Here is a 21,644-nt window from a genome sequence, read left to right as displayed (position 1 = left end):
ACAGTGCCATGGGAGGATGCTGTAGATGAGGCGTATGAGAGGAAGAGACTGCGGTATGCTCAACTAGCCACTGAAGCGGAACAGCGAGGATGGAGAGTCCGGGTTTACCCAGTGGAAGTGGGTTGTCGAGGATTTGTGGCACACTCTACAACCCGGTTTCTCAGAGACGTCGGATTCAGTGGCCAAGAGTTGCGTCGCACAGTGAAGAACTTATCTGAAGCAGCAGAGAGGAGCAGCAACTGGCTGTGGTTGAGACGGAAAGATTCTGGCTGGGGATCTCAAGCACAATAGAAAGAAAGAAACGCTGATGTACAGGTAAGTAAGCTGGGCTGAGTTGAGTGGGGGATGGAGGGGGGTGATGCTGGGACGCCAGAATCACCGTCGAGCTCTCTTGCGGTGTCGTGGGCTAGTCGACGAAACACTGAGGATGGAAGGTGCCCACTTGAAGACCCCAGAGATGTACCCTACTTAGCTCAATCCAGACGGTTGTCATGCTGATGCGCTGGGGAGGCCGCACTGTTTTGATCCCCGGAGCCAGCATCGCAGCCGTTGTGTGTGCTGATGCGCCAGGGAGGCAAAATAAGCTGATCCCTGGAGCCAGCATTATACTTCAGCCATTAACACCAGACAGAAGGATATCTACATCATCATATGGAAGGAAACGTAAATGGATGGAGACACATATGGATCACATTAGTTTACTGTAAAGCTACGTCTTAGTTGGTGCTTATCTTGGCGAGAGCCAAGTTCAAATCAGCATGAAGTTTTAACATCTACTCTCGTGTAATGGAAATCATGAAAAAGATCACCATGACCTACATCCGCTGTATGCACATGTACAAATGGATGTTTGTTATACAGACAGATAGATATCCCCAGATTGTGATACTATGCACTGTCAGCTGAACACAACCACATAAACTCTTCACTACAGCTATGAGTGTCAGCTGAACACAACCACATGAACTTTTCACTACAGCTATGAGTGTCAGCTGAACACAACCACATAAACTCTTCACTACAGCTATGGCCAAAAGTTTTCATCAATTTTAGGATTCAGACACTAAAAAAAAAAAAAAAAAAAACTTTATGAACATCATTTTTACCTTTAATTTAACATCATGTAATCAAAGAAGCTACAAAATGATATTGCTAAAGTCTACCGGAAGCTGTAATAGTAGTACAGTATTTCATGTTAGATTTTTTGAATATCACATTTTTCAATTTTTCGTTAAGTATATAGAAAACTACAAAGCGGTATGTAATTCAATATGTTACTGTAACAATATTCAGGTTTAACTCAACTTTATGAAGCAAAATGTGTTAATTCTATAGGGTGATGCAGAACTTTTGGCCATAGCCGTATATAATGATATAAGTGTGACCTATTGACAGGGCGTCTCCATATACCCCATTATTTAAAAAAGGTCATTGTAATTGTATAAGTGGTTCTCTAGATATATGGCATTCAGACAGGCAGGCCTGTATACCGCCAGTTTAAATTCTTCTAAAGAATATCTTAGCAAGTCGCATCACAATTGGACAATCAGTTTTGTAGATATAGTCAAAACCCTAAAGTGTGAACTATTTTCCTATGAACAACCGGCTTCCCCAGTTTAAACTGCAGTTAATTTACTAACCATGTAGTACCATGGTTAAAAGCCAGATGGCAGCATTGGGCAACGTAAGCTCAACAAACTGAACTCTGGTCCCAAAGTTTTCATCCATGATTATTATTATTTTTTTTTTATTTGTACTTATTTTTTATTACAGTTGGAATTGAATTTACTTTTTTTGAGACATGTCAATACTTTTGGAAGCTTATGTTATACTCTGAGACCCCATACACCTTCAGTACAAAATGCACTAACTCACATTGATATTACTACATTTTTTTAAAAATAACATTACAAACTATTCTGTAAAACAAATTATGAAAACTGAAAAGAAAACTGCAAACTGAAATAAATTTGAAATTGTTTTTTTTCACATTCATATTTGCATTCATAATTTAAATTCAGAAGTTTTACACAATAACTTGTAGATAATGTCAAGCACTGCACAAGTGTTGAGAGGAATTGTCATATGTAGTACATCTGTTATCTTAACAATTTTTATTTTGATAAACACAGTTTTGAGGCACAAGAAAACATGAACACAAAAAACAAACAGAAATAACCTATTTAATATGTATGGAAAATTGTTTGCACAGTGTTTAGAAATTAGGAATAAAAAAGAACATTTAAAATAAATTCGAAAGCTAGAAATGTATATTTACAGGGGAAAAAAAGGAAGATGTTTATACTCTGCTTTACAAAAATAATACCAATATTATTGAATTTTCTTTTTACAAAAGAATTACAGATAGGCTATTTTATAAAATCCATAATCCAGATTTTGTTTTAACATCACTATAGCTTTCATATTACATTTCAATGTCCTGGCAAATGATTGGCCGGAATGTCACTTCAGTATTTTCCTCCATAATCAGATCATATCTACACAAGTGTGGTCTGAAAGACAGAAATGTTATTGGAAAAGTCAACAAAAAAAGAAAATCTGGTTTGGGACTGTACACTGTCAGAGAATGAATTATTTGGACTAGTGGGATTAGTAAAATGTAACAGAACTAGCAATAATAAAGTGACATTATGGACAACTACAGTATTAGTTTGCTGAGAAGGCAGTGACCTTTTATATATTTTTGATACACATTAGTAAACAATAATTAGAAGAGGGTGGGCCTGCTAGCAGCTGCTATGAAACTGCTGTTGTTTTGACTGTGACCACAGTAGATTTTGTTTTTGTAACTGCTCCATCGGAGCTAGGCTTTTGTTTTCTGTTTTAGTTTTGCTAAACGTGTTTTAAATTGACAACAGAACTGGCAGAAGGCACATGTGTCATTGTCCATCCATCAACAGTCCAAAGCACCTTTGACCATTGTTCCATAGTCCAATTTCTGTGTGTCTTCTTTCTATTCCTTAAGGATATTATCTTCAAGTATTGCTCATCCTTGTTTGACAGCTTTTTTGGGTCTTCCAGTCCTGGGTTTGTCAATTACAGATGATGTTTCTCTGTACTTGTTGATTATGCTTTGGATACCACACATTGAAAATCGAGTGATGCGAGCTATTTCACTCAATGTTTTTCCTTCTTTATGCAAGTCAATGTTGTTTATAATAGTAGAAAACACTAGTGGAGGCTTTGAGTAAATTGTTGATGCTCATAATGCATCAGAGTAGAAAAATGCAACATGTCTAAGACTTTTCACAGCAGTGTACATACTTCCATATTCTTTATCATACTTGCCTACACATTGCTGTTTTAATCATCATACAGAGCAGTGCTTAAATTATTTCTTTCAATAATACATTAAATCTAGTTTTGTTATTTTACTGTAATAGAATCAGTAGTGTGCACAGCCCTTTGTCTTTTCTTTAAGTCTGTACAAATTTTATTACTATGGAAATGGCATTCCAAAATCTATTGAATTAGAGCATGTTTACTTTTGTTGTCCACCATAACATTTTGAATCAAATATTTCTGATGCCTTCGGTGTGCATCTGGTGTAATTAATGTACACCATTATTAGCACATACAGATTTAAAGTGTTACAGAACAGTGTATACAAGAAACACATTATGTTGCCTTTGCTGTGTCCTGTGTCGTCCTTATCACAGCGTTGTATTTCTAAACATATTGCTGACTCGCACATCCTCGGTAAGTCAACTGGAGAATACATTTCTCAACTTCTTTTTATCGAGCGTTCACCAGGAGAAAGAGACCTCTTATAAGGATCGCAGTACAACCAGATCATCTTCCCTCAGCAACGATGATTTTCAATTCCTACAGGAAGGTGCATGATCTGGATACACTGCAATGTTTAGAAGAAAAATTGTCTTTCTCCTGGCGAATGTTCCAGAGTAATTTCTTAGCCGATTTACCTATGATGTGTAAATACAAATATCAAAAGAGTCAGGATTATGTTGAGAAATATATTGCTGTGATATGGACAACACAGGATACAGCAAAGGTAAAGTAATGTGTTACATGTAAACACTGCAGGGGGTTCTGTAACACTTTAATATCCTTGTTGGTAGATGCCAGTGGTTCACAAATTGAAGCTTGGATAACTACAGAGGATGGACAAAATATTTGAAATGCCAGCCCAAGGGCTGTCAATAGGCCTCCATAGTATGATTCTCTGTGACGAGTCGGCAAGGTCTTTAAATTGTTCTTTTGGGACTTGACCATTCCCCAGTGATTACTGCCTTGAATTACTTCATCAATGTTAGTTGTGGAAGTCTGCAGCGAAGTGAATTAAATTGGTACCTCTTTGAGACTGGTTCCTTGAAAATATTAGTATTTGTGCAGTCTTGAATATAGAAGTATCTGACAACTGAGCTTCTGCTATAAGCCCTCAAAGTAGATTGCATATACTGTCTTGCATATCTTGACTGAAGCACTAGGTAGATGCAACTTTTGTATATTACAATATACCTCAGGAATTCCATTTGCAAAACAAATTATGCAGTCACATACAACTTTGTGTAGCATGACAAAGTTTTTTTTTTTTTTTTTTTTTTTTTTTTTTTAATAACCATTAATAATTTTACATATATTGAGCCCAACATTTACCTGTTTTTGTTATCCAATGGCTTCAGTCTCATCCGTATAACTCTCAGTTTATATCTGGGGCCAATCACATTTCCTGTGGAGAATTTAACTGAGATCTTTTGGACATTCTCCACATCCTTATCAAACTGTGTTAGCAACTGTGTTTCTGTGTACTGTTCAAATTTCGACGCTTTGCTGAAAGAGAAAAAAATAAAAATCTTAGACTTCCTAGTGTTATTTCAGGTAAAGTAATCCAAGATTAGTACGAATCAGGGTCTGTGAAAGCAGACGTAAATGTATTTGGTTATGTTTACCTTCTTGCTGAATAAACCATCCTTGAATCTGTACAACTAAATAATTAATTCTGCCATTTTAAAGACAACTCATTTTATTATTTAGGCTGGAAATGGCCAACCAATTTAGTTTAGCAATTTTAGTTTTTCTAGTGCAGTACATAAAACTACTGATCAAGCCCCTTATGAATATTTAGCACAGACATTTTGTACTGTAATTATGCAGTTTCCACATGCTTTCCCCACGATTGTACTATACATTTACCGTAGTTTACCATGTTTTTAATATGCTACCAAACCTTTCTGTAAATGCTTACCTTTGCTTGTTCATGCTTTCCCTCTGCTTTATTGTATTTTACAATGCTTTTATTAAGGCTTTCAGACATTTATCTTTATACATACATTTTGCATAATGTTAACACAAATACACATACTTTAATTCAGATTTGAAATTGTTAAACGTGTAACTTACTGATCTAATTTTGATTCTGTCACGTTTTTTCCGTTCATCAATTTTATTGTAATGTATCCCCAGCGTGTGCTTTTGTTCCATGTAATAATATCCAGAAGGTAATTGTACTCTTTAGGGAAATGAAAGCAAAACACAATCCTTGTTTGGTGAAGGTTACGTATTTCTTAATCATATATTTCACAATTCAATATTAAATCAATAAATATAAATGGAAAGAGTACACTTAAAAGTCACTTACTACAAAATGGAGGATCTGCTGTTGTAGAAAAATATGCTTTTGTTTGTTCAAGTTTAACAAGAGCATCTTTCCATTTGTATATGTAAAAACCTGTATGTTGAAGAACAAAAACTGTAAAAGCATTGTCCCACACGTAATTTACTACATTCTGCAACAGGTTACAGAGATTTTTAATTTTTAAATGTTTTAATTTTTTGTAAGGGAAAGGGGGTTTAAAAGTAAGTGGGACCTTGAATGAACTGAGTAAATCACTGCTGTTCAACAAAATGTGTGAAACTGTGTATCAAATTACAAGAGACATGTTTTTGCCTACAATGATAATAAACAATATCAAATTGACATACTGCATACAATACATTTTGCTATTAGGTGGCTTTATAGCAATGCAGGGACCACAAGTCACATCACGTGATAAACCTAATTTGGATTTCTAATTCAGGGCGATGCTAAATTCAAGTCAGGTGGACAGGTCCTATTAAAGTGACCATGCAGTGTAAGTCTTGTTTTGTTCACATTCCTCACAGATGGCTTTATCTACACTGTATGTACACATTACAATCTCTCCCTTGAAAAGCATCAGTCTGTGACATACTTGTACAATTGCAACACAAGGGTTTAAAACTGGGGCGTGTTACTTCACTCAGTGTAGCTGTAAGTTAAATGCCTGGAATGTCAACAGTTCTATTAAAAGAAGATGTAATATGCTAAGTGTCCTACAACTGGCATTACAGATGCTAAACACATGTAATATTAGTTACATGTTAGTTTTGTCTATCTTAATCGTATCTAATTATTTGCTAGTAGTCAGTCCGCTTTTTAGTTTTAGTAAATGATTTTATTCACTATTTGTAAGTCATTTTCTGGTGCTTTAGGTTGTCTTCATGATTCTTTAACTTTGTCACTTTGCACTTTCTGTAGACTTGTGTTTTCTTCCTTCATTTCTTTTGCATGTAAGAAATGTACCAAGAGAATACACAGAATTTACTCTATCAGAAACTGAAAACAATTCAACCAGCCGCTACTGCTGTTACTAAAATGCAGCCGTGCCTAATAATAATTTAGAGAGGAAACATGCTCAGTCAGAATCACTTGTGCGTACAGGTGGATGATAATTTTGAAACTATAGGCAGACTGTAAACTTAGAGCTGCAAAACAAAAATGAATTATGTATGCACAGCGGTTTAGAGATAATATAAAATAACTCAAGATAATTAGAGTCGTCCTGCGTACCCCCTATGACCCTTAGATGTGCCCCAGGGGTACGTGTACTCCCGGTTGAAAACCTTGCTCTATATTATTACATGGCACAAATCTGAATAAATCTTACCTAATACAGGACAAGGTGCTGGAAGAAAAGCGTCACATTCAGTGCATTTACCATCCAGAAATTTTTGGTATGATGAGCAGGGGTAAGCCGTTATTTCACAGGTCTTATTTAAAGAGCAGAGGAATAGGAATACGGATCTCTGATGGTCACACACAAAGTATTGTTTTCCTAGAAGACATAAATTAATTATACAAGACACCTTGTATTGAAATTTAGATGCTTGTCTTTTTGACATCTTATGTTATAGTTGTATGATTGACAGCTCGTTTCACAGACCCTAATTAGCTCTTATCTTGGGTTGTCTTACCTAATTTAAAATTGAGTAGTCCAAGATTGGTGATAATAACGGTCTGTGAAACCAGCAGTGAATGTTTAAAGTTTTTAGGGTCAAGTAGGTACAGTTCTGCATTGTGTGATATTCTAGGTATAGACTGCCACTATTGAAGTCTGTTGGCTGCTACTGCATGTATGTAGCAGAGGTACTGTAGGTGTTTTACCTGTCACTGTGACGTGAACATTCTGAGCACTGGCTGTTTTTCACTGCCTTGTACTGACTTTTATGCTGCAGATGATCTTTTGTTTTGTGTATTCCATAACACAAACAAACCCCACAAATCCTGACAAACAATATTGAGATACTGTCATACTTTATTCACATGAAATAGTTCAACAATCTGAATCAGCAAAGTTAATTTAAAACAGTTACAATTGTTCAAGTACCTCAGCCATTCAAAACATAAACAAAACTAAACATGATAACTCTTTGCCAGACGATGGACTAAATAAAGGTTTTGATATGATTAGAAACCTCACAATCATACAGACAGGCAGCCTATATCTCTGTAATACCCCCCACATCACCTCCAGCTCTTGCCTTATCTACTGTACATATGCCTCCGAGTAAGTGATAGTAATAAATGCAACTTTCCATAGTATGATGGACACTTACCAGAAAATATGGTTTTGGGGCAGCCAGGTTGGTCTGTTCCTCCGTTGGCATAGAAATCTATGTGTCCTAGCGGTTCTCTGAAACCTAAAGCTAAAATAAAAAGCTACCTTTCATTCAAATCTCAGAGGTGGAATATCGTATTAGGTGAATAAGAACAGCATACATTTGTATTGCAATGCAAATGCAGTATTCACTATTCTTACATTATTGTCTTTGGAATAACCATACTCTGTGGGCAAGACATATTTTCAAGTTATTTTTGTGTGTTGTTATGATGTGGTGTTATTTCATGACTGCTTATAACCAATTAGAAGTTAGTTCTTAAGGCTAGAATAGGCTGGTGCTGAATTGAAACATGCATGTACTGTAGAACTGTATTCAGAGTATAAAGTACATTTTTTCTAGCTTATGCCGTTAATGTTATTTGCGATTGACTGAAAACAATACACGATCTCAGCTTTTAAAGAAAACTGGAACTAAAGTTGCTGTGTACATAGAAATAAGAACATAAGATAGTCAGTATGACTTGCAACTGATGGTGGTTTCCCACACAGTTCCCATGTGAGGTGGAATGGCCTGAAATATGAATAATCACATGACAGAAGGCTTTCAGAGTCTAAACACAGCGAATGGCCTTTTTTGTGAGACTGAGCTCTGCTGGCCAGTACTGGCATGGCAATCACAACTACCTGTGTGTATAAAACCTTGCCTGTCTGGTGTGAAGTGAAGTAGTTAAAAATGTAAAAATACTTTTATTGGGATCAATTGAAAAGGGATGGGGCTTGCAACTTCAAAGAAATGACCAGTATCCTGTATAACCACATGCTTTTGTTCTCCTTATCAATGTATTACTTTTTTATTGGCAGTGTTTATATCGGAGGTTCCCTAACTGGGGGCTAGGAGACGATTTCAGTTGTGCCAAAAGACGCAAACAGAAATGTCTCCCAATTAACTCTGAAAAATCTATATTTCCCAGGTCATGAGATCTTTTTATGTATATAAACGCTGCTGTTAGGTGCTTGGGGTTATTTTGAATGCAGTACTCACTACCTAGTTGTCGACTGTCATAAATTTGCAATCTTTATTTCCAATGACTGTGATAACATTATGCGCCTTAAGAAGAACAACATTTTACAGTGGGTGGTGGTCCTCATTTAGGAGACATAGGGGTAAATGTAAGGATACGTGCAAAGTGATTTGCAGGTGCAAAACCACCATAATGCAGCCGTAAATTGAATTTAGCAGCAGTAAAGTCTGATTTTAGCGTCCGCTAAAAATGTGTCGTATGTTATTATTATTATTATTATTATTATTATTATTTATTTCTTAGCCGACGCCCTTATCCAGGGCGACTTACAAGATATCACATTATTTTTTACATACAATTACATTATTTTTTTTACACATTTTTTTTTTTTTTACATACAATTACCCATTTATACAGTTGGGTTTTTACTGGAGCAATCTAGGTAAAGTACCTTGCTCAAGGGTACAGCAGCAGTGTCCCCCAGCTGGAATTGAACCCATGACCCTCCGGTCAAGAGTCCAGAGCCCTGACCACTACTCCACACTACTCCACACTGGTGTTCACCTGGCGCACTGCATCCGCTATCAAATGTGCACTTTGCCATCATTATGCCATTCAAATTATATTGAAATGCATTCAAATGAAGAAAAGAGCATTGGAATTGGGTGGGATCTGGATACTAAGCAGGCACAAACATTATACTGTGATGTAAGGATTTTGCCTTGCACTTAGGCAATTTCTGACCCTCCAAAAACTTGACAGCTCTTCTTACAAGGTGTAAACCATTGTAGAAGCGAGGAATTAAGAGCTGAATAAAAGCACACACCTGCAGAGACCTGTCATTGGCTTCAGGTTGGCTGCTGTGGTACCCTTCCTGATGCAGCGACACGGCACTTGTTGAGGAGAGGCAGGAACACGTTCAGAGAAGAAGGGCAAGATGTAGAAGACCCAGCATATTCAATCCCAGGGTCACTTTGTTTGAGATGCCGGATGTGGTGCTAAAGCTTTATCGTCTCACTCTGCAGGTCATCCTAGGCCTAATAGTTGAATTGAGGGATGAGCTAGACTCTAGTGTCAATCTAAGGACCGCTATCCCTGCACATGTGAAAGTGCTGTGTTCTCTGCACTACTTAGCTTCTGGTTCCTTTCAGACCACAGTTGGAATGTCTGGAGGGATAGTCCTTTTCCAGAGTACTAGGCACAATCATTTCCTTAGGATACTAGCATAACTGATGTTGGCTAAGGCTTTTCCAAACAACTCTGTTTCATGCTGAGTGACCTCAGCTGTAAGGACTCTCAGTTCCTTCTCAGAAAAAAAAATATATATATTTTCCATGAAGCCAAGAGGACTTTGCTGCCCTTCCTCTGACATATATTTTTTTTGGTTTGTAGTTTCGTGCTCCACAAATGTCATACAGCGCCTACTGCTCTCTGTACTCGTAACTCAGTCACCTCTGGGCTGCAAGTGTGGCCGCTAAATAGACCAATGTGCTTATTTAGACCCTTATTATCATAAATGCGGATTATTATATGTGTGTTGAGTAATGTGAATTGCTCTTAAGCTTACATAGGGTGCAGTGCAAAATAATTGCCTGGCCGCAATGTACTTTGAATTTTGCATCCGCAATTATTTGCACTGCTCCTATACTTACATCTCCCCCATAATGTCATGGCCAAGGAGATTTTGGAATCCCTGCTTTATGTTTTGTGTGATATATAAAAATACTTGACATTGAGAAACACTGCTACTACTAAGTGTTTAAAACTGTTAAAACACTGACTTACCATCAATATCGGTATGTAAGACATCCACAAACTCTGCATCAGTGGGGTCAAGTCTCTCTGCAGGTGGTTTACCAGTAAACATTGGGCCTGCAGGGTCAAGGCCTACAAAAAAAGAAGTGTAGTTTGTGCTGAGAAAATACTATACAAATGAGCCACAATAGAATAAAATAAATAATTATTAAAAAGCTTAAGTATTTATTTATTACTATTTCGTTGTTACACCCATAACTCACAGCAAAGTTAGTTACTTGCAGTTTAAATGAACAATTTTAGAAATACTAAAAGAAACTAAGAAGTATTAAATATTAAAAGTATTTCTTAATGTCTTCATTTGAAAAATTGTATTTGAAATATATAATTTGCAAAGTTTCTTTTAGTATATCACTGTTGAGTGTTTTATAGTTATGGATTAAACGGACACTGTACTGTGGTAAGCCATGAACAAAAAAAGGAAATTAATTAACAATTTCAACTTCACCTGTGCTATTGATAAAGCTGGATAGAAATTATTATTATTATTTATTTCTTAGCAGACGCCCTTATCCAGGGCGACTTACAATTGTTACAAGATATCACATTATTATTATTTATTTTTTTTATATACAATTACATTATTTTTATATACAATTACCCATTTATACAGTTGGGTTTTTACTGGAGCAATCTAGGTAAAGTACCTTACTCAAGGGTACAGCAGCAGTGTCCCCCAGCTGGGATTGAACCCACGACCCTCCGGTCAAGAGTCCAGAGCCCTAACCACTACTCTACACTGCTGACCTTTAAAATGAATGGGTGGTTCAATTGCAGAACATGCCAAGCCAAATGAATGAATTTCAATATTTCCTGGAAGTATGTCATGATATATAGAGTCTGTTTTCAATTAATATAAATAAATGCTTTGAATCTTACCAGTGATTCTTCCAATTTTGCCACCCAGCATGTTCCCAACAAACCCAGATATGTGAGCTCCAAGACTGATCCCTATCAAATGGAAAGAGCTGAGTGAACTGCCCATTTCCTAAAGCACAAAAGCACAACAAAACAAATTTTACCAGTCATTGTGTCTGTTTACAACAATCATAGCTGTTTCGCAACATTTTAAACATGGAAACACAGGTTAAATGTTTGGAAACACATTTTAAAAGGACAGTCCATCATATGAGTGAAAAATTTGTTAATAATATAGTTCAGACATGGCAACGTGTAAGGTTAATTTGAAATGTATTTCAACAGGAATGAAGTCAGTGCAGCCGTCGAACAGCATATCTGTAATTTGACGTAAGGCCACATCTATCTCATTGCCGCCCACTAAAATCAGGGGCAGGATACCAAATGATAACACCCCCTCATGGGAAGTGATGCACAGCACACCTCTCTTAAAGCTGCAGCAGCTCCATTAACCAGCAGCTTCTCTCTTAGTTATAGCAACTCTATTATATCTGCTTTTATACAGATTCTACACAACTGTTGCATCAATGTCTGGTGTCACAGACCCTGATTAGCACTTATCTTGAACTATCTTACCAAAGGCTGTAGCTTTGGGTTTCATACAATTTTCAGCTTGTGGGCCAATAGTTTGAAACTATAAGCTTCAATTCCACAATACAAAGTACAGCTTCCACATATATTTTATTAAGCCAAAATAATACACACCATAGAAGAAATAATGTGTACAGTGTAAAAAAAAAAATTCTTGCATAATTTAATATAATTATATTAAAAGAATAACTTACTATCATCTGTTTAATAAACAAGGTTAGGATTTGTGCCACTCTCTTTGTGTTTTCTGCTGCTTTCGGATATAAGATGGTAGCAGCTCCTCTGTTCCAGTCAACTATAATCACGTTCATATCTTCAGCAGATAACAAAAGCTGTACTATTGTGTCTATCCACACTGGGGGGGATCCTGATGGCCTGTATCCATGGATTACAAAGGTGGTTTTTCTTTTCACATTCAGCAAATTAGAACCTTTGAAATTTGTGTGATCCAGATGATTTCCACAGTTTATGGTTTCATTTGTGTAGAGCAACAGCTTAACGTCCAGTTTTGTCCCAATAAAGGAATTGTGAAAGTCCAACGCTGTGAAATGCTTACATTCAGGTTCTAGAAATGAAGTAAATAAAATAAAAAATGATGATTTGGAGTTATTTTTAAACCTATTATTATTTCTTTCTTGAGAGTCTTATCAATATCACAAAAACCTCAACATTAAAAGTATGTTTTGATGCATTTTATTTGCTATACCACATAGTCGCAGAGTATTCAGACACATCTGGCATTTTACTGAGACAACTAATTTGGAAGCATGTGTTATACCAAACAGGAATGCAAAAAATCCAATATTGAACCCAATGTGGTGGCCATCTTACAGGTCAAAGTGAAGGAGATGTTAGATTTTGTGGGAGGAGTTTCCATAACACTGAAAATATGAAGTAGCTAGCTCAACTGGTTTATGGGGTATTAGTACAGGAGTTATAATATTGGTGGTGGTGGATTTGCAAATTCATACACTCCATTCATACAAGGATGGTTAATAATAATAATGTAGTTCCATGGAGGTGTTCTAGTGACATGATCAAACAGAAGAGCAAAACTGAAAGAGAGATGTATTGTATTGGAAGTTAGTTCAGTTGAAAAATATATTTTGTTAAATAATCCTTTTCATTTAAAAAGTTTGCTGTGGAAAATATTCACACACACACACACACACACACATATATTTAGAAAACTTTTGATGTTTTTTTTTTTTTTTTACCATACTTTAACTATGCTTTACTACACTGTTTGGTACATTATAGTAAACTTTTATGAGGGATAGGTGATGCTTTCTTCATAGCTGACACTGGTCTCTATTTTGTTATGACCAAATGCCATGCCCATGAAACAAATAGCTTTTTCTAGAAACTTAATGTGTTTTTTGTTGTCAAAAAAGTCTGCTTTCTGATAGAGTATGCCGAAGGCTAAACATAGCGAGCAATGTAGCAAACAGATATGTTTGTGTAAAATAATTGCTCAAAAAAAAAAAGAATTCACATTGCTAAAAATAGCCTACTTCTTTCTCCTAAGAGATTCCACATGGGATAATCATAGGTACACATTTAATTACATGACATGCTTTGAAGCAAACACAATTTTTCAACAGTAATAAACTCACTGAAATCACAGAGAACCTTAAAGGGATAGTATATAACAGCTACATTTATAATATATCAGTTATTAAGTTTAATATTGTTAATTTTGTTCAGTGAGTCAAAGTTTGTGTAGTGTTGAGACATCACAACAGCAGTTTAATCAAGGCTTAACAAAGCACGGCTAGCATTTCAAAAACTGCGGCCTATATGGAAGTCAAAGACGTACAGTCTGAAGTTAAAGATGAAACTCTACAACAGCAATGTGAAATCTGTGCTACTGTACAGTTCAGAATGTTGGCGTGTAACCAAAGACAGACAAACTGGAAGTTATCCACAAATGTCTACAAAACATATGTCCAATTTTCTGGCCGAATAAGATATCAAACAAGGATTTGTACATTAAGACTAAATCAAGTGACATTAACACAGAGATACGGCAGAGAAAACTACAATGGCTAGGCCATGTACTTTGGATGCTGCACAACAACACCACCAAAATTGGAATGTGATGGACCCCACAGCGAAAAATCAAGCGAGGAAGACCAAAAAACACCTGGAGGAGCACTGTTGAGGCAGATCTGAAAGACATGCATATGAGGTGGGGAGAGGCGGAGAAGGTGGTCAAAGATAGATCATTGTGGAGGTCAAAGGTTGTAGCCTCATGTTCCAGAAGAAACAGAGAGGATTAAGAATGATAAAAGTTTGGGAAAGATTGGTGCAAATCAGCAGCTACCATATTGTGGACAGTTGGAAGGACATGATCAGTGCATAACGGTGTCCTTTTTTAAAAGGATCCCCAAAATGTTCATATTTTTATTTCAGGCAGTAAAGTGTTTACAGCTGCTGTCATGGTATTTCTTTACCTAAGGGCAAACTATTCGTGACACAGTCTTCATTACAAAATCAATCTGTTATGCCACTGAGAAAAAAAGCCTCAACATAATCACTCTTCGGCTTAAGAGTTCAGCAGTAATCAGCCTTCAGTACATGCATCCTCCAAAATAGGATTATGCTTCTAAGTAAAGAAGAAAGCCATGCAGTTGTTTAACTCATTTGCATTTTAATATAAAAGCTAAATAATAAGTAATCTTCAATAATCTTGAGGTAAGAAAAAGAAACATGTACTTTATGTTTACTTAAAACCTTTAAAATGTTAAGGCTTTGTTTTTTATTTATCAAATACTTTATAAGTCTTACCTGCTCGAAGTACACAGGGATGAAGGAGCATCAGGATCCACCACTTGAACATTGCTGCTTTTATCTTCAGAACGAACAAAGGAAGAGAATCAGGATTATCTGGAGAGTAATGTGTGTCCTGTGATGGCTGTTCTTGCTTGCAGTCAAATGAGCCACTCGACAGATTTTATACATGTGTGTGGTTTGGAGTCAAGTAGGACCTGGCATCTGAGAAAGCTGTACCATACAGGATTAGGAGCATTTCAGAATGAAGCTCAAAAGACTATTTCAAATGAAAACACACACGATGAACATGCATATAAAGTGTAATCCTAAAATGCAGTTTACCCCTTATCAATATGTGGGGTGACCAGATTTCCAAAGCTCAGAACTGGGAAACATAGATTCAAAAATACTTTATAAAACTACAATGTTGTATATATATATATATATATATATATATATATATATATATATATATATATATATATATATATATATTCCCTTACTCTGGAACCATATTTTAATATGATTGATGATTGTTTACGTAATTAGTGGAATGGTGCCGGGAGTGCTGTCTTGCAGACCGGGACTTTTTTTAAATGTCGGGACACCGGGACAGTTGGTGGGAAAAGGGGACAGTCCTGGTCAAACTGGGCCATCTTGTCACCCTAGTAATATAGTGACCAAAGTAGTATTTGTCAATGGGTTATGTTTTAAAGTTAATGGATTGATACATTGATAAATAACAATACAAGTCAGCGATGTCAGACTAAACAAATACTGAAACTGTAGTTACCCAGGATTTTATTATTATTATTATTATTATTATTATTATTATTATTATTATTATTATTATTATTATTATTACTGTAGTTAGAACTGTAAACATGTACTGTTAACCATTTTTGTTTGAAAAACACACTGCTAATGCTAAAACTAACAAGAAATACCTGTGGTGTATGTACAGTAGGACCAATTAATTTAAACTCCTGCTTTTCAAAATGAAATCATCTTATTGAATATGGCGAAAATACACAATAATGTCAAACTTTGGGAGTTTTTCATATCACATCAGAAACATGGAAAATGAGTTAAAATGTAAGTGATACTATATTTGTAACATTATAAATAGTTTTCAGGGAAGGGTTGTGGTTCTATGTAGTTGATGTCAGTAAATTACAGACCGTTTCAACAAAATTATCCTAAACAAGTAAATCAACCAGACATGCTACCATGCTACCAAAATAGACCCAGAAATAACTAACATGTGTGTCTCATATACAAGGTAGCAAGCCCGAATAAAAATGCTTTAACATAACAACAGTTTCTTGAAAATGAAACATTTTTTGTATTTGCTTGTGTGAAACTAATCTAGTGCTGATCATGTAGCAATTTGAAATGTTACACAAAATGATCATTTGGCAACCATCACAGTATGGGTAAAAAACTTGCCATGCCACTGAGAGTTAGAGTAGCATGCAAAGGAAGTCACTAATATAGCTATTTGAGTAATAGAACCCGAAGAAGAGGGCTTTACTATCTGGTAAGGCAAGTACATGGTGAGTTGAGGTCCCGAGTTGAAGGCAATGTAATTTAACAAAATGAGAAGGGCCTTACCAGATGCTAAAGCCCTCTTATGATGGTTCTGTTGCTATTAGAAAATGGATGCATACAAAAATAAACATTTAATGTTTTTTCTGTTTGTTTTCATGATTTTATGCAGCACTAGTTCTTGTTCCTAATGAATACAATAATGTTCCTCAATATTCCATGAGTAATACGGTTTGCTCAGTTTGCTCGTATTCAATTCAAGACCCTTGTTCTTGCCTACCACTCTTCACCACACTGCCCCCTCCTACCTCCAATCCCTCCTATCTCCCTACAGCCCCTATCGCCCTCTCCGCTCCTCCTCTACGGGCCAAATGGTCATGCCTTCCCTCCACTGTCCATCCTCCTGTGCCTGCTCCTTCTCTTCCCTAGCCTCTGTGGTGGAACCAGCTACTGGAGAACTTCAGGACTGTTCCGTCTCGTACTGCCTTCCACCGCATCCTCAAGACTCACCTGTTTAGACTGTGCTTGTAGATCTCTTGATCTATCCCTCCTACTAAGCACTGTATTCCCCTGACCTACGCACCACGTTACTGGATCCTCAGCTAATGCACTCTACTTGCACTATTGCACTACTAATATGACATTGTAGATATAACTTGTTGTAATCCTAACTTGTTGCATCCTACTTAATATTGTATTTTAGTAGTATTATAAAGGCTTCTGCCAAATAAATAATAATAATAATTCCATGTGTGCCCTGGTAGCCTTCACGTTTCAATATCCCAGCGGTGGACTATGTCGCGTCCTGGGTATTTTCAAAGCATAAATAATAACTCTCTCAGAACCTTAACAAACACATTCAGCATTACTGAATGGAAACCTAAAACACCTTTAATGAGCAGTTTGGTAGACTTAGTAATGAATATAATTTTGTTTCAGTCATCATCTAGTGACTTTTTTAAAAAAAAGTTAATAATCCTCCCTTGACTCCCACACAACATTAGCTAATGGAGGAAATTCCTCATATAACTCGCCCAGATGAAATCCCTGTCATGGCACCCTGAGCAGATGTAAGAAATACCACACATTTGTTCTATGTATACTTTTTAACTGAAGGTTTGCTGTTTTCCCACATCTGCTTCATAACTGAATTTGGTCAACTACTGTTTTTCAAAGTCCACTTCATAATTTTAGGCAACTACTCACTAGCAACAGATGGTAAGCTGGTGACCTTCTATAAATTGGGAATTGGAACAAATATTTACTTAGATTATATTGGGTGCTCAGTAAGTAAATACAATGCTAGATAAGGTTACATCGAATCATTCTGGAGTAACAAGAAGCAGTTTACTTTAGAACTTTACACTAAAGGGAGGTTTAATCAAACAACTTTTAGCACCAACTCCTGAAGCAAGGGGTTGAAAACCAGCAAATTCCCAGCTCTGACATGAGTACACCAGTGCTGAACATTTATCTACATTTAGCAGCTTGTAGTAGTATAGTAAGCAGTTGTGGTTTTGTAGCTATTCCTGATTCGTGGTGAATTTGGTACAGACCCTAATGATTTTAACAGTCCATCTTCTGTTATCCTACCAAATAACAGTATTGAGTTTCTAGAATCTGGTTAAGGAAACTTTTCAAGCCCCTATTATATGTTGCTCTTCATATAATCAGGGTGTCAATCATTGTTGTTACTCTTTAATAATAATAATAATAATAACAATAATATATTTATTTTAATATAGCGCCTTTCATAGTGGACCACAATTACAAAGTGCTTTACAGATGTAGGCAGATGTGCATTATGTGAACTTTACATTATATTATTATTATTTATTTATTAGCAAACGCCCTTGTCCAGGGCGACTTACAATTGTTACAAGATATCACATTACTTTTACATACAATTACCCATTTATACAGTTGGGTTTTTACTGGAGCAATCTAGGTAAAGCACCTTGCTCAAGAGTACAGCAGCAGTGTCCCCCACCTGGGATTGAACCCACGACCCTCCGGTCAAGAGTCCAGAGCCCTAACCACTACTCCACACTGCTGGCCTATATGCAGAGTCACTTACAATAGGACATTGATTTAAGGAGGTTAAGTGACTTGCTCAGAGTCACACAGTGAGTCAGTCAGTGGCAGAGGTGGGATATGAGCCGGTGACTTTCTGGTTACCACTGGACCACACTGCCTAACTTGTCCTAAAGGGACAGTGTTCAGAAGAATGTTAGGTCACATAAGAGTTTTGTATCATTAGGATTAATGATCTTTTACACTCTGCTGTTACAAACTTGGCTTGTCTTGTCACTACAGCTATAACTACCTTTGGATATGTAAACAAATTAACTGGTCAACTACATGTCTGCTTAATGGTGAAGTAAGATAGCACAGGTGACTGAACAATAGTAAACACAGAACAAAGAAAAACAAAAATGTAGACCCTTCAAAGTTTGAAATGATGAAGATTCTCAAACAGATTTCGGCCTTAAGCCAGAAAGATCTGATAGTAAGGTTAGTCGTCAAACCAGTATGCTATTTACCTGCCCATTCAATGAGCTTTGAGTGGGAAATTATTTTGGAATAAAGATATGGAGCAATGTTTGTTTTTTACATGTTAATTCAATATATATACAAATATTGCTTTACATTCTGCAAATTATTTAATAGGTCTCCAGTGTTCAGTGTCAAATATCCAGTGTCAATGTCTCCTATTGGACCAGACTTGGTTTTAAATGTACAGGTCATTCAACTTATTTAGTACTTTCACTGCAGTATACATGGGAGATTCTACTGACAGCCATATTGAGACATATCAGAAAGAAGTGAAGCATCATTACTGACCAATTATCATCAGCTACAGATATACTTTGGATAACCATACTGGAGTTTTCCATATACATATTAATGTGATGCGTATACTATGATGAAGGAAGTGTAGGTTGGAGTTCAGGATTAGACATTACCCTTCAGAGTATGACTGCTTCCAGTTTAGTATTTGAATAGTTATATCATAAAAAATAAGGGAAGAATAAGATAAATTAGGTGCAAGTACAGATGTCATGGGTATCAAGCGCCTCCAATGCTCAGTGCAAAAATACTGGTTAAAAGTCGTGTTCTGAAACTTGAATTTCCCACACTATATAACTAAATTCCGTACTGGCTATATCTGTAGAGTTTTGTGATCTGGGAGGATTGGTAAATAGTGAGGTTCGTCTCCTAAGTGGAGACATCACAAAATGTTTTTTGTTAATCTTTTAAAGATGTGTAAAGTCAAGCTGTGGTTTATTATTTCAAGGCCATTGTGAAGTTACACTTCATATTAAAAAATGTAAAAGTACTGTTTGTCTTTCCAGTTTAGTGTTTTATTGTATTGTGCCTAACTGTACAATCAATTGTGTAAGCTCCTTTATGTCTGTGGCTTTTTTCACACAGTACTGTATTGTTTTAGGGTCATCAAGCTGATTGTGTGCCCTGTCCTTATAAGTACTTTATAAGAATTGTGAAGGTGTCCTTCTTCTTGCTATGAACATATTTACTGCAACATTAAAATATGATGTATACAACAATAAAATAAAATAGATTTGTTTAATAACTGCATGTGGCACTTTCTGCAGTATGGCTATGAATATTTATACTCAAGTGCATATTTGAATCAAAATGACTATAGATAAAACTTAAGAAGTTCAAGCTGGGTTTTACAAAATGACAGATTTATTTTTTCGCCTGTTACATTTTACATTATTTTGTACCTGCACTGATAACCCAGTATGTAACACAAACATAACTTGTAAATATGCTACCCTAGGTCTAGATATTTACTGTATATACCAAGAGCTGTTGACATTTGAATTAATGACAAAGGCTTCTTGTAGTTTCAAATTTAAAAAATAGTGACTTACCAGCTGAAGGAAGATGGAGCAGTAAAGCCAACCAAAGGAGTGACCATAGACGATAGATAGAAAGGATTGAAGGGATTTGAATAATAATAGAACTATTAAGTCTTGAAGTTTCTGTTTTCAGTCACTGGAAAATAACCCTAGTTTAACAAGCTGCACCTCTAGCATTGTGAATCAGGAAGTACAGAGCAGTATTGTGCATGAAACTCAAAGATAAGCTCCTCCCAATACATAACGATAGCTTTCTTGCCCACACTACATTCACCCTTTTAAACTGAAGACACACCTACAGTATCACCTGTCTGTTGGCAAATACTGTCAGATGGGAGGGAAGTGAAGGCTTTATAGAAACTGCAAACAAAGCTATGCTGAAATGAAAAGCTTGCTTTCCTTGGCTGAAACACTGTTGTGGATCTGTCCTATATCATTTATTTGATTTCCCTTCAGCATAGCTTGTTTTCAGTTTCTGTAAAGCCTTGCACTTCCCTCCCTTTTTTGAAAGTATGCTTTAAACGTTTCTTACATTTTAAAACAAAGCATTAAAACACTGCATAAACAGGGGTGAAGAGAAACTAGAACTTGAATTGAACTGACTTGCAGAAAGTGATTACCACCTAATAGGGATGTAGGATGGATATCTGCAGTGTTCTGTCCATTAAGACTAAAGCTGAAACAAGGCGGTGCTAGCTTTATGTATTACAGAATACGACACATTTGCATAACCAAATCTGTCATGATTGAAAGCCATTTAGACATGACGGCGGGTAGATCCAGGGTCAGTAAACCAAATACGCGGCCACCATGTGTTTAACCGCGGTCGTGAGCGCAACCAAGGACCACCGTGTGTTTAACCGGGATCCTTGCCCTTTAGCAAAGGGATTTAATTTAGGAGATTTTAGTGGATTCAGTGTGTGTCAGGGAGAGGATTCCTGGAGCGGGACCCATTCTACTGGGAGCAGAACTCACCTGCTGTTTGGCCAGCTTTTGTTTTGTTAGCTGTTTCTTCCACTGTGTTCATGTGTTGAATTTAAATCAAGGGAATAATGCTAAAATTTTACAATGCATTAGTAAGACCTCATCTAGAATATTGTGTTCAGTTCTGGTCACCTCACTACAAAAAGGATATTGCTGAGAGTGACCAGAATTATTTCTGGTTTAAAAGACATGTCGTATGC

The 21,644-nt window shown here is 36.4% G+C and overlaps 1 protein-coding gene across 1 annotated transcript; it reads right to left on the bottom strand.

Moving 5' to 3' along the window:
- Window positions 1–1,733: 1,733 nt before the first annotated feature.
- LOC117405593 (lipase member H-A-like) lies at window positions 1,734–21,612 on the bottom strand. Its single transcript, XM_034008767.3, has 11 exons — window positions 20,473–21,612; window positions 15,038–15,101; window positions 12,442–12,812; window positions 11,618–11,726; window positions 10,709–10,810; window positions 7,897–7,986; window positions 6,948–7,115; window positions 5,621–5,710; window positions 5,383–5,491; window positions 4,639–4,812; window positions 1,734–2,513 (listed from the first exon to the last, which is right to left on the bottom strand). The coding sequence occupies exons 2-11, from the start codon at window positions 15,087–15,089 to the stop codon at window positions 2,426–2,428; spliced, it is 1,353 nt and encodes a 450-aa protein (XP_033864658.1). The 5' UTR covers window positions 15,090–15,101; window positions 20,473–21,612; the 3' UTR covers window positions 1,734–2,425.
- Between the last annotated feature and the right edge of the window lie 32 nt (window positions 21,613–21,644).

This window comes from Acipenser ruthenus, chromosome 9 (genome assembly GCF_902713425.1).
Source record: "Acipenser ruthenus chromosome 9, fAciRut3.2 maternal haplotype, whole genome shotgun sequence".
NCBI lineage: Eukaryota > Metazoa > Chordata > Actinopteri > Acipenseriformes > Acipenseridae > Acipenser > Acipenser ruthenus.
This window is presented reverse-complemented; position numbering and strand designations above follow the sequence as displayed.

Excerpts from the sequence above, each read along its gene's own strand:
- LOC117405593 (XM_034008767.3), bottom strand. The coding sequence starts at position 15,089 with ATGTTCAAGTGGTGGATCCTGATGCTCCTTCATCCCTGTGTACTTCGA. Across the intron at positions 10,811-11,617 it reads CAAAATTGGAAGAATCACTG|GCCTTGACCCTGCAGGCCCA; the intron begins GTAAGATTCAAA and ends CTTTTTTTGTAG. Across the intron at positions 2,514-4,638 it reads CCATTGGATAACAAAAACAG|ACCACACTTGTGTAGATATG; the intron begins GTAAATGTTGGG and ends TCTGTCTTTCAG.